Here is a 12,795-nt window from a genome sequence, read left to right as displayed (position 1 = left end):
CTGACTATGCTTGGACCAGGTGGGTAGGCAGTGGACTATGCTTGGTCCAGGTGGGTAGGCAGAGGACTATGCTTGAACCAGGTGGGTGGGCAGTGGACTATGTTTGGACCAGGTGGGTAGGCAGTGGACTATGCTTGGACCAGGTGGGTAGGCAGAGGACTATGCTTGAACCAGGTGGGTGGGCAGTGGACTATGTTTGGACAAGGTGGGTAGGCAGTGGACTATGTTTGGACCAGGTGGGTATGCAGTGGACTATGTTTGGACCAGGTTGGTAGGCAGTGGACTATGTTTGGACCAGGTGGGTGTGCAGTGGACTATGTTTGGGCAAGGTGGGTGTGCAGTGGACTATGTTTGGGCCAGGTGGGTAGGCAGTAGACTATGTTTGGACCAGGTGGGTGTGCAGTGGACTATGTTTGGACCAGGTGGGTGTGCAGTGGACTATGGTTCGGCCAGGTGGGTAGGCAGTGGACTATGTTTGGACCAGGTGGGTGTGCAGTGGACTATGTTTGGGCAAGGTGGGTAGGCAGTGGACTATGTTTGGACCAGGTGGGTATGCAGTGGACTATGCTTGGACCAGGTGGGTAGGCAGGCGACTATGCTTGAACCAGGTGGGTGGGCAGTGGACTATGTTTGGACCAGGTGGGTAGGCAGTGGACTATGTTTGGACTAGGTGTGTATGCAGCTGACTATGCTTGGACCAGGTGGGTAGGCAGTGGACTATGCTTGGACCAGGTGGGTAGGCAGAGGACTATGCTTGAACCAGGTGGGTGGGCAGTGGACTATGTTTGGACCATGTGGGTAGGCAGTGGACTATGCTTGGACCAGGTGGGTAGGCAGAGGACTATGCTTGAACCAGGTGGGTGGGCAGTGGACTATGTTTGGACCAGGTGGGTAGGCAGTGGACTATGTTTGGACCAGGTGGGTATGCAGTGGACTATGTTTGGACCAGGTTGGTTTGCAGTGGACTATGTTTGGACCAGGTGGGTGTGCCGTGGACTATGTTTGGGCGAGGTGGGTAGGCAGTGGACTATGTTTGGACCAGGTGGGTGTGCAGTGGACTATGTTTGGGCCAGGTGGGTAGGCAGTGGACTATGTTTGGACCAGGTTGGTATGCAGTGGACTATGTTTGGATCAGGTGGATATGCTTTGGACTATGTTTGGACCAGGTGAGTAGGCAGTGGAGTATGCTTGGACCAGGTGGGTATGCAGTGGATTATGTTTGGAGCAGGTGGGTAGGCAGTGGAATGTGCTTGGACCAGGTGGGTAGGCAGTGGACTATGTTTGGACCAGGTGTTTAGGCAGTGGACTATGTTTGGACCAGGTGGGTAGGCAGCGGAATATGTTTGGGCCAGGTGGGTAGGCAGTGGACTATGTTTGGACCAGGTGGGTATGCAGTGGACTATGTTTGGACCAGGTTGGTATGCAGTGGACTATGTTTGGACAAGGTAGGTATGCTTTGGACTATGTTTGGACCAGGTGGGTAGGCAGTGGAGTTTGCTTGGACCAGGTGGGTATGCAGTGGATTATGTTTGGAGCAGGTGGGTAGGAAGTGGAATGTGCTTGGGCCAGGTGTTTAGGCAGTGGACTATGTTTGGACCAGGTGGGTATGCAGTGGACTATGTATGGACATGTGGTAGGCAGTGGACTATGCTTGGACTAGGTGGGTAGGCAGTGGAATATGTTTGGACCAGGTGGGTAGGCAGTGGGCTATGCTTGGACCAGGTGGGTAGGCAGTGGACTATGTTTAAACCAGGTGGGTAGGCAGTGGACTATGATTGGACCAGGTGGGAAGGTAGTGGACCATTTTTGGACCAGGTGGGTAGGCAGTGGACTATGCTTGTACCAGGTGGGTAGGCAGTGAACCATGTTTGGACCAGGTGGGTAGGCAGTGGACTATGTTTGGACCAGGTGGATAGGCAGTGGACCATGTTTTGACCAGGTGGGTAGGCAGTGGACCATGTTTGGACCAAGTGGGTAGGCAGTGGACTATGTTGGGACCCGTTGGGTAGGCAGTGGACTATGTTTGGACCAGGTGGATAGGCAGTGGACTATTTTTGGCCAAGGTGGGTAGGCAGTGAACCATGTTTGGACCAGGTGGGTATGCAGTAGACTATGTTTGGACCAGCTGGGTAGGCAGTGGACCATATTTGGACCAGGTGGATAGGCAGTGGACCATGTTTGGACCAGGTGGGTAGGCAGAGGACTATGTTTAGACCAGGTGGGTAGGCAGTGGACTATGTTTGGACCAGGTGGGTAGGCAGAGGACTATGCTGGGACTAGGTGGGTAGGCAGTGGACTATGATTGGACCAGGTGGGTAGGCAGTGGGCTAGGCTTGGACCCGATGGGTAGTCAGTGGACTATGTTTGGATCAGGTGGGTAAGCAGTGGACTATGTTTGGACCAGGTGGGTAGGCGGTGGACTATGCCTGGACCAGGTGGGTATGCAGTGGACTATGTTTGGACCAGGTGGGTATGCAGAGGACTATGTTTGACCAGGTGGGTATGCAGTGAACTATGTTTGGACCAGGTGGGTAAGCAGTGGACTATGTTTGGACCAGGTGGGTAGGCGGTGGACTATGCCTGGACCAGGTGGGTATGTAGTGGACTATGTTTGGACCAGGTTGGTAGGCAGTGGACTTTGCTTGCAACTGACAGTAATCAGCAGAGTATGTTTGGAACAGACAGGACCACATCAGACATTGCTTGCCACTGACAGGCGTCCAACAGGCTACAGTTGTAGCAGACATGAAAATAGCCCATCATAGTTGCACTGTTCATTCCAGAATGGTATACAATGTGCAGTGTTAAAAATAAGAAAGATACAGAAGATATAATGCATATGCAACATACATGTGCACTGCTTTCTGGAGATACATATACAGCAGAGTCTTCAAACTGGGGGGTGGGCTTCCCTGTGGGGTGCTGAGTTGGCCATGGGGGCTCAGACACTGGTCAAGAGGAGCACCATGTTGGAAACAGTGCTTTCTTTTCATTGAGAGATGGCACAGACCACTCTGTAATGGGCCATCTTTATATTTGTGTGTGACCCATGTTGTGGCCTGGAGTATGTGTCAAAAGGGCAGGAGGCTCAAAATACCCCACAAAATCCCTCCCCATTTCAGATAAAGGAACACTTCATGGATGTTGGCATCATCAATCTAATTTCTAAAAGGGATAACTGAGCATAACTGCAATTGTGACCTAATACCTATGTTTAGAACTACTAATTCTACAGAATAATTGAGATCAAATGTGCTTGTCATTCTGAGGCTCTGATTCCATTTTGAACATGGGACATGGCATTAAATAGTTTGAAGACCACTGCTGTACAGTATACCTTGCACATAGCAGATGGAGGGGTATTCAGGACAGGCTGCTTATAAGTGATAAATGCATAGCAGCCTCCCAGCAGTCAGGCCAGTGCAACCCTCTCTTCTACAAACAAGCTGGCATACTCTCCTTACAACAGATAGTGGACCATGATGCATAGATTATATATACAAGGTGTGTTCTTTAGAGCTCTAAACAGCATAGACAGCTCTATGCACAGCATCCTTCTACCCCTGAGGAGGCAGAGGGTCCAGGCAGAAGATCCCCCCTGGGGCTTGACTTACACTCAGCTTTGGCACAGATGAGGCTGACGGAGGGGTTGTTGAAGGACTTGAGGATGCGCGACACCGCCAGGCTGATGTCTTCGTTGCTGGGGTACAGGCTGACGGAGGCGAAGCGCAGGTACTGGAGCTTGGGCGTTTCCTCTGGACCCACCTTCACGTGAGGAATCTGGAGGAAGAAAAAAGGCCAGTGTGAGGAAAGGTCCTGGCAGAGAGGAAGGAGTCTAGGGAAAGGGTTCAAAGGTCCTAACAGAGGGTAAGACGTCAAGGAGGGGAGCTCATTGGTCCTGGAAGAGGGTAAGAAGTCAGGGAGAGGGGCTCAGAGGTCCTGGCAGAGAGTAAGAAGTCAAGGAGTGGGGTCTGAGGCCCTGGCAGAGAGTATGAAATCAAGGAGAGGGGCTCAGAGGTCCTGGCAGAGGGTACAAAGTCAAGGAGAGGGTCTTAGAGGTCCTGCCAGAGGGTACAAAGTCAAGGAGAGGGGCTCAGAGGTCCTGGCAGAGGGTACAAAGTCACGGAGATGGGCTCAGAGGTCCTGCCAGAGGGTAAAAAGTCAAGGAGAGGGGCTCATGGATGCTCACAGAGGGGAGGAAGTCAAGGAGAAGGGCTCAGAGGTCCTGGCAGAGGGTAAAAAGTCAAGGAGAGGGGCTCAGAGGTCCTGCCAGAGGGTAAAAAGTCAAGGAGAGGGGCTCAGAGGTCCTGGCAGAGGGTAAAAAGTCCAGGAGAGGGGCTCAGAGGTCCTGGCAGAGGGTAAAATGTCGAAGGAGAGAGGCTCAGAGGTCCTGGCAGAGAGTAACATGTCGAAGGAGAGGGGCTCAGAGGTCCTGGCAAGAGTAAGAAGTCAAGGAGAGGGCCTCAGAGGTCCTGGCAAGAGTAAGAAGTCAACGAGAGGGGCTCAGAGGTCCTGGCAGAGGGTAAAAAGTCCAGGAGAGGGGCTCAGAGGTCCTGGCAGAGGGTAAAATGTCGAAGGAGAGAGGCTCAGAGGTCCTGGCAGAGAGTAAAATGTCGAAGGAGAGGGGCTCAGAGGTCCTGGCAAGAGTAAGAAGTCAAGGAGAGGGGCTCAGAGGTCCTGGCAGAGAGTAAAATGTCGAAGGAGAGGGGCTCAGAGGTCCTGGCAAGAGTAAGAAGTCAAGGAGAGGGGCTCAGAGGTCCTGGCAAGAGTAAGAAGTCAAGGAGAGGGGCTCGGAAGTCCTGGCAGAGAGTAAAATGTCAAGGAGAGGGGCTCAGGGATGCTGGCAGAGAGGAGGAAGTCCAGGAGAGGGGCTCAGAGGTCCTCGCAGAGGGTACAAAGTCAGGGCGATGGGCTCAGGGATGCTGGCAGAGGGTAGGAAGTCAAGGAGAGGAGCTCATAGGTCCTGGCAGAGGGTAGGAAGTCCAGTAGTGGGGCTCAGAGGTCCTGTTACGAAGGGAAAAGGAAGGAAAGGGTGATTCAAAGAAAAAACAAAACAGAAGGAAAGGACTTCTGTACAGGTAGGAATGAGGAAAGAAATGAAGAAGAATTGCAGGTATTTCGAAAGCACCCAGAGTGTTCTTCCCTTGGACACTAGACATCTTTTGCCAGAAACACTCTCTAGATGCATCTGAGGCAAAGCTTGCCATGCCCCCTTACAGGGAAATACTAAACCAGAAATGTAAAGGAGACTCCTACTTCTAACTTTGTGTGAACTTCTGAGTTTGTGGCAGATGACAGTTCCAGAGATGAAGCCTCCTGAGGGCTAGAGATAGTGTGGACCAATCCCAGCCCTGCGCAGGCAGACGTAGGTAAAGACCCTCTAAGGACCACTTCATCTGGGCGAGGTGAGTTACAGGACTGGTCTCTGAGTTAGGACACTCTCAGGCTAAGACCACTCGAGGCCTGTAGGAGCTCAGAAGCTCCCATAGATGCCAAGAAAATATACTTAAAATAAGGTGTCTCAGGAAATGCGCGAATCAGCAAATTGGGAGAGAGAACAGCCAGTTTTTTATAAATCCTCGGAAAGGGAAAGATGTTGCAGGCACATGTGAGAGATTTTTCAGGAGCCCTCAGGGCAGACAAGCATTACCAGACACAGGCCCTCATGTACAAAGATTCTGTTTAAGAAATCGTAAACTGCGAAAAATAATGATTCACAATTTGCGATTTGTTAAATGGAATGTGCAAAAATGGATTTGTTCGTAGTGGTTGCAATTTGCTCACCGACTTCTAACAAATGCATTGCTATTTTGAGAACCGAACTATGAATTACTAGGTCGGTTCTCAAAATACTGATTCACAGTGGGTCACAATTTAACCTATTTCATTAATATGCATGAGGTAGGTTGTAAATTGAGACTCACTATGACTGTCTACCAGTAGCGGCCGGTGGTGGGAGTGCTGTGGGGCGGTGGGGGGAGGGCGGGGGTGGAGCAGGGTGGGGGTTAGTAAACCATGTAATACGGCCGAACGGAGGTAAGTAAACAAATAAATTAATAAAACTAATTTTGTTGCGCGCGCTGCATCCCATTTGGCAATGCAGCGCGCGCAATGAAATTCATTTGATTTATTTATATATACTTACCTCTGTTCGGCCATATGCCATAGTTTACTCCCCGCCGCCCTGCTCCTCCCCCACCCCGTCCCACTGCCCCGCAGCACTCCCACCACCGGCCACTACTGCTGTCTACAAGGAGAGGCATGGTGGCCTGCTGGGGTCAGCAAAGCAGTCAGCCATTTTGATGATTGCTTTTAAATAATGAAATATTTTCTTTTTTAAATGCAGCCCGTATTCCTTAAAGGAAAATAAGATGTGTTAAAAAAAAATACACAAACTGGTTTTATGAACACTCCGTGGTCTCCTGGGCAACCGTCTGCTCATAAAAAATACTTCATTTGTGAACATTCCCCCTTCCCATTTGCAAATGGCTTACCACCTCCTTAAAATAAAATGTTTGTGAACGAATTTTGGTTGCTAAACATTAATACACACATTAAAGATTCTGGGCCTCATTTATGAGGCTGTGCGTCACTTTTACGCTGGCGGTGCGTCACTTTTTGTGACGCACCAGTGGTGTAAAAAATGCGCCTTGTTGTGCCATATTTACAAAGTGACGCATCTAGGTAGATGCGTCACTTTGTAAACCCCTGCGCCACATTATACCTGCGCCAGGTATAATGTATGCAAGGGGGGCGTATTGACGCAAGAAAGGGTCATGGAAGTGACGCAGTGAAATCTATGAGATTTCACTGCGCCACTTCTAGTACTCAAATGCGTCAGAATCTTACGCCTGCCTCACAGCAGGCGTAAAACTGACGCAAGCCTTTTCACATGAGGATTGCCCCCCTGTGAAAGGACACATTGCTGGAGTTGCGTCACTTTTGTGACACACTCCAGCAATGCGTCACTTTTGCACCAACAGATATGTCAGAAATACTGACGTATCTGTAACTCCTTGCGACATGATGCGTCATACCGTAAATATGACGTATCATTGGTGTCGCAAGAAGGGCGCAGTGAAAACGAAAACTGAGGGGGCCTTCCTGCACGGTACGTAGAGGGGCCCCCTCCGGACTCAATCATGAGCTCTCTGGCCAGAGTGCAGTGCCGAGGGAGGCCCTTGCAGCTTTGGGCCCCCCGCACCGCGTGGGCTGCGGGGGCCTGTGTTACGCCCCTGACGCATCGCTGTTTTCACGCAGCGATGCGTCACTTTTCATAAATAAGACCCTCTGTATCTGGAAGAGATGCCCATAACACACCCCTTCCAAATATTGAATCAATATATATTCCCAAAACCAATTAGCGATTCCGTAAGATTTAGTAATTAAAAAATGCAATTTTTCGGTCAGAAAGGCTCTTATTTTACTAATAGGAGCCTCACCAACAACAACATGGATTCATACACGAGGTCCCCAGACTGGTAAATCAGGGCCCTTTACTTCTGGTGTCCTGGTTATTAACATTACTATTAACCCAAAACTGAGCACGAGACACACCCCTTTCCCACTTGATCCTCAGGACAGCAAAGTGAGGCCGCCCAAGGCTTACTCAAGGAGTGGTATGGGGTGAGAGACTCAGAATGCAATAAACTGATGCAAGTCTATATGGGAGAACGGGTCCCCAGGACCTAATAAAGTTTGGGGAGAGGGCCACTGGGCCCCTACCCTTTAATTAAAAAGAAAGACCTGGGGGATGTGGCCCCCAGCCTAATAAGGCTAGGGGGGTGTGGGGGGGAGAGCACATGACCAGCTTCCCTTTAAAAAAGAAAAAGCCCTTGGGTATAGGGTCCCACTCTCCATGGCCTTATAAGGTGGAGATCCCCAGGGCCTAATGGGCTTAATTAGGTTCAGAGAAGGGGGCTCCTTGGCCTCCCTTCCCTTTAAAAAATCATATGGTCCCGGGGTCCTCATGGTCCAATGGGCTTAATTAGACTCAGGGTGGCGAAGTGGCCCCCCCATACTTTTAAAAACATTTTGCCCTGTGACCAACCCCCAGCCATGCCTGGCAGGGATTGGCTTTATGTTGGTAACAACTGGGCAAAAAATGTTTATGCTGGTAACACCTGGGCAAAAGGTCATTACACAGAAGGTGCAGAACTGGAGGACTCTGTGTTGGATGTAGTAAGGAAAGAGGCGGAGAGCTGTGACTGCCTTCAAGATTACTTGGTAACAAAATATTACTTTACTTTTAAAAAATCCTAAAATATCACTGCAAAAAATAAAGAGTACAGTAACATTATAGTTAGGTGTGATAAAAAACATGTTTGTTTTTTTAAACCTTAGAATTCACTGAAAAAACAAAGGTTACAGTAACGTTATAGGTAGGTGAATTTGTCAGTGACAACATTAACATTTTGATTTAAAAAAACACATAAATTCACACTATAACTTGCAACCCCGCCCCCCTCCCCCCCGGCATTCACTGCTTATGATTTCACATATTACACCACTCATGACATGTTCGATGACACAATTTCTGACATCACTGATGACATCTCAAATGACATCATTGATGATATCACTGATGACATTACTGATGACATCATTCAAGATTCTTTTGTTCATATTGCTCTATAAAAAGGGGATAGCATTAGCGCTCTGAAAGGGAGTACAAAATAGATCAGAAGACTATGAGGCATGATTAATACCATCACAGAAACAACTCCATTAGGTATAGAAAGCAGGGGTTGTGTACCACATTAACTATATACCATACACATCACGGGTAGCTTAGTTCACATGAAGTATCAACCACAGATCTACGAGAAACCCTCTTTGCATGCGGTGTTCAACCTGTATACAAATATTCAGAAGAAGCCAAGTTTCTAAAAATACTGAACGTCTGTTCCAAAACGAATGGTCCGTTACAGACAGCTTTTATCTGTATCAAACCCCTGACAGTCACTGAAACTAGATTGAGAAAGGAAGTTGATATGAGTAGAGAAGTGGGTACTGTAAACTGTATTCACTCTAAGGAGAGAGTTTACTCTGTACCTCATAGTTTGCAGACAGTGAAGCTCTCATGAAAAATAAACTACAGAGTATTCAAAAGTATCTACTGAGAGTATTGTATACTCTATGCAACAAAGACACAATTCACTTAAAATAAGCAACGTCTGAAGGTGCTAAAAATTATACTACCTGTAGCCTTCATACTCTGGTCGAAAACTTTACAGATAACCTATCTTCTGAAGCAAAACAAGCACACGTACATATTTTAGTACCTGGTGCACACAGACTTCTATCTTATGTAGAAATGATCATGCTGACATTGTTCTGTCTAATGACTCATGGCCGCTTACAATACTTAGTATGTTGCATGTAGAATCTTTGCCCTGTTGCAAACTTTTCTGCAGTTTGTAAAAAGTTGTGTGGAACATAATGGACACAAGTTGTCAACTGTCACCTGCACACAGGGTTACACTTCAATGCAAACATTTATAATGTGTTCACTGCCTCTATATTCAATTCAGGGACATTTGTATCATGCACAAATCACATCTGATGAGTCTCATGGCGCTAAATGGACACACAATGGTGCATTAGAAGCAGATGTGTGTTGTAAACACTTAGGGCCATATTACGAGTATTGCGGTCCTGGCACCGCTGTACTTGAAGTGGCAGTCTTCCCACTGTGGTCCGCCTGCCGTATTACGAGTGCAGTGGTTGAACCACCAGCAGCCCACTACAACACCGGCGGCACCACCACGATCATGGATCCCATGGTGCCTGCGATGTGTCGAATGAGGAGGAATGGAGGTGGTGCCGATCCCGGCACTGCTGTCCATATTATGACTTGCCCTTCTGCAAGCTTTTTCATGGCGGTGCTCCCGCCATGAAAAAACTGGCGGACAGGCAAGGAGGGGGCCCCAACAGGGCCCCCAGGCAAATCTGCCCTTGCAGGGGGCACATGATGTGCCGCCCCACAAGTGCATGGTTGTACGTGCACGGCATGGCATGCATGACATGGTGCATGCCAAATCGTGCATGGACAAGCATTTGCACAGACATGGCAGTGGTTTGCTGTATAGGCTCGCCAATGAGCCTAACATACCCACCACGTGACACCACCACCACACCGCCCGCCCGCCTGCCCGCCCTGGATTATACTCTTAATCCAGCGGGCGGGTGCACCACGAGTTTGGTGGTCTTCTTGGGGCTGAAGGGGTGCCAGTCAAAGACCACAAACTTGGAATAAGGTTGTTAAAATCCTTAGCTGGACTCAGGCTGCACAATTAGGTAGACAAGTAATATGGTACTTATCCGTCACTATGTAAACTATACAAGAAACTAGCTCACTCATTGGATGATGTAATCAGTGATGTCATCGGTGGTGTTGTATGTCATGAGTGATGTAATATGTGAGGTCATAAGCAGTGCATGGCAGGTGCTCAAGATATACTGAATTTCTGTGTTTTTTTTAGTTCAAAACATTAATGTTGACACTGACTAATTCACCTCACTATAACGTTACTTTAACCTTTGCCTTTTTCAGTGAAAATATATAAACATACATATGTGTGTGTGTGTATATATTCACAAAGTGGAAAGAGTTAACAAGGGCACCTCGTGGCAGATACTTTTTCCAGGGTACTGGATTACTCTAACCCACCGCTCCCACATCTGAACAGTGCCGCTGCAGCTGCAGTCTGTGAACTTTCACGGAGGAACCAAGGGCCACTGTTTCTGATGTTTCAGACCTGCCCATTTGTGGACACTTTGCGGTTGAGGCGTCCTGGGGACCCAGCAGGTGATTTTGACTCCGCAACGCAGCTGGCCAGAACACAGCACCACGTTCCTGATTTTTCCCTGGATCCCAAAGATGGACACTGTGACACGAGAGGAGCACCTCATCCAGCATGCAGTGAGAGGTGCATGCTGGGATCTGTAGTCTGCCGACGCGGCTACAGTATTCTGTGAGACTCCAATCCTGCCCCCAGGGACAACCACCAATGGAAGAACAAGTGGGTGCAATCTCCGAGGGCCAGGTTGTGCGCACCCAGACACCCCAAGATCCACCTCTCCCACAGAACTTGCCGAGTCTTGATGTGAGGTCCTCGCCGGGGAGGCCTTTGGGTTGGGGATCGTACACACTGAGCTCACACCACACTACGAACAGACACCACACCGTTGGGCTTTAGGAACAAGTTCTTTATATAAGCAAATAACGAAGGGAGCACTCTTATATACACAGTGGCAAAAGGACCACAAAGTCTCTGAGGATTCGGGAAGGGGGAAGCGGGACAGTCTTTTAGTCTCTGGTTCAGTACGAGGCGTATCCCACGCACAGCTCTCAATCCTCGAGCTGGGGGGTACGGGATGATGGCCGTGCTGGCTGCCTCACCTCCGTCGAGTCGGCCCGGTCGTGATGGTGGTCTCGATGGTCCAGCCGGACCAGAGTACTCCTCGAGCCGCGACGAGGTCAGCAGGGCTCGTTCGGGAGGGGTTCGTGACAGCCGCGACAGCGTCAGCAGGGCTCGGATGGTCTTAGAGGTCGAGCCGCGACAGCGTCAGCAGGGCTCGGATGGTCTTAGAGGTTGAGCCGCGACAGCGTCAGCAGGGCTCCGGTGGTCTTTAGAGATCGAGCCGCGACAGCGTCAGCAGGGCTCCGGTGGTTCAGTTCCTTAAGGCGAAGACGGAGCCGCGACAGCGTCAGCAGGGCTCAGAGGTTCCAGGTGAGTCTTCTTAGGCTCAGCCGCGATCAGATCAGCAGGCTTCAGGTCCAAGATACAACTGCCCGCTAGTTGTCAGGCGGGCCCAGTTATAGTCCTTCTACTCTTTGATCTCCGGACCCTCGCAGGCAGAGGTCTCCTACCCGGGGGGGCTGGTCGTTGGCGAGGTCCGGCGGTTGGCTCTTTGATCCCTTTGAAAGATGGGTCCGGGAATTCCCAGACGCCCAGCGGGTCTGGAGCCAGCCCTCGGGGAGGCCAGAGGGGTGATCGACACTGGCCCACAGGGGAGGGCCAAAGGTGTGACAGACACCAGCCCCTCAGGGGGGGCCGGAGGTGCAATCGAACCTCCCTGGCTTATCTCACTCGGGAGCCCTTTACCCCCCAGCCGGGACTGGCGCGCCTTTGGAGTCTGGGCTTCGCTGGGGCCGGGGTCACGCTAGGCCTAGGGAGACAGGGATGTCGGGAAGGGAAGATGGCGTCCGGGCCTTGTGGGGCATGCATGGTTAGGCGCTCGGTGCCGGGCAAGGAGCGGGAAAGGCAGGCCTGGTCAGGGTTCTCGGGGGATCTAGGTGTCCCTGGGTAGGACGACCAGGCTCGGGTTGCAGGCTACACTAACGGGGTGGCTGCGCAGGGGACTCGGGGTACAGGCCTATGCTCACAGGGTGTGGAGGGACAGAGGTGAACCACGCCACGAGGCCGGGTCCAACACGCGTCCCCCCCAGCTGAAGGCGGGGAGAACTACCCATCCTCTTGGGGGTTCTCTTCGCTGAGGCGGAAGAATCGGGACAGGCCGTCAGCGTTGGCGTGGTCCGCGCCCGGCCGTTGTGCGACAGTGAAGTCCATCCCCTGGAGGGAGATGGACCAGCGCAGCAATTTGGGATTCTCCCCTCTCATCTGCATTAGCCACCGGAGAGGTCGGTGGTCGGTCTGGACCCGGAAGTGAGTACCGAACAGGTAGGGCCTCAGCTTCTTCAGGGCCCAAACTACCGCGAAGGCCTCCCGCTCGATGGTGCTCCACCTTTGTTCTCGAGGGAGTAGCCTCCGGCTAATGAATGCCACTGGT

General features: G+C 50.6%; 1 protein-coding gene across 1 annotated transcript in view; it reads right to left on the bottom strand.

Moving 5' to 3' along the window:
• Nucleotides 1-12,795, bottom strand: part of GRIK5 (glutamate ionotropic receptor kainate type subunit 5) — a 1,072,331-nt gene that overhangs the window by 244,511 nt on the left and 815,025 nt on the right. The window contains exon 6 of the mRNA XM_078650387.1: nt 3,615-3,780. Coding sequence (XP_078506513.1) covers nt 3,615-3,780 — 166 coding nt within the window. The remainder of the gene's footprint in view (nt 1-3,614; nt 3,781-12,795) is intronic.

Source organism: Lissotriton helveticus, chromosome 7 (genome assembly GCF_964261635.1).
Source record: "Lissotriton helveticus chromosome 7, aLisHel1.1, whole genome shotgun sequence".
NCBI classification, from domain to species: domain Eukaryota; kingdom Metazoa; phylum Chordata; class Amphibia; order Caudata; family Salamandridae; genus Lissotriton; species Lissotriton helveticus.
This window is presented reverse-complemented; position numbering and strand designations above follow the sequence as displayed.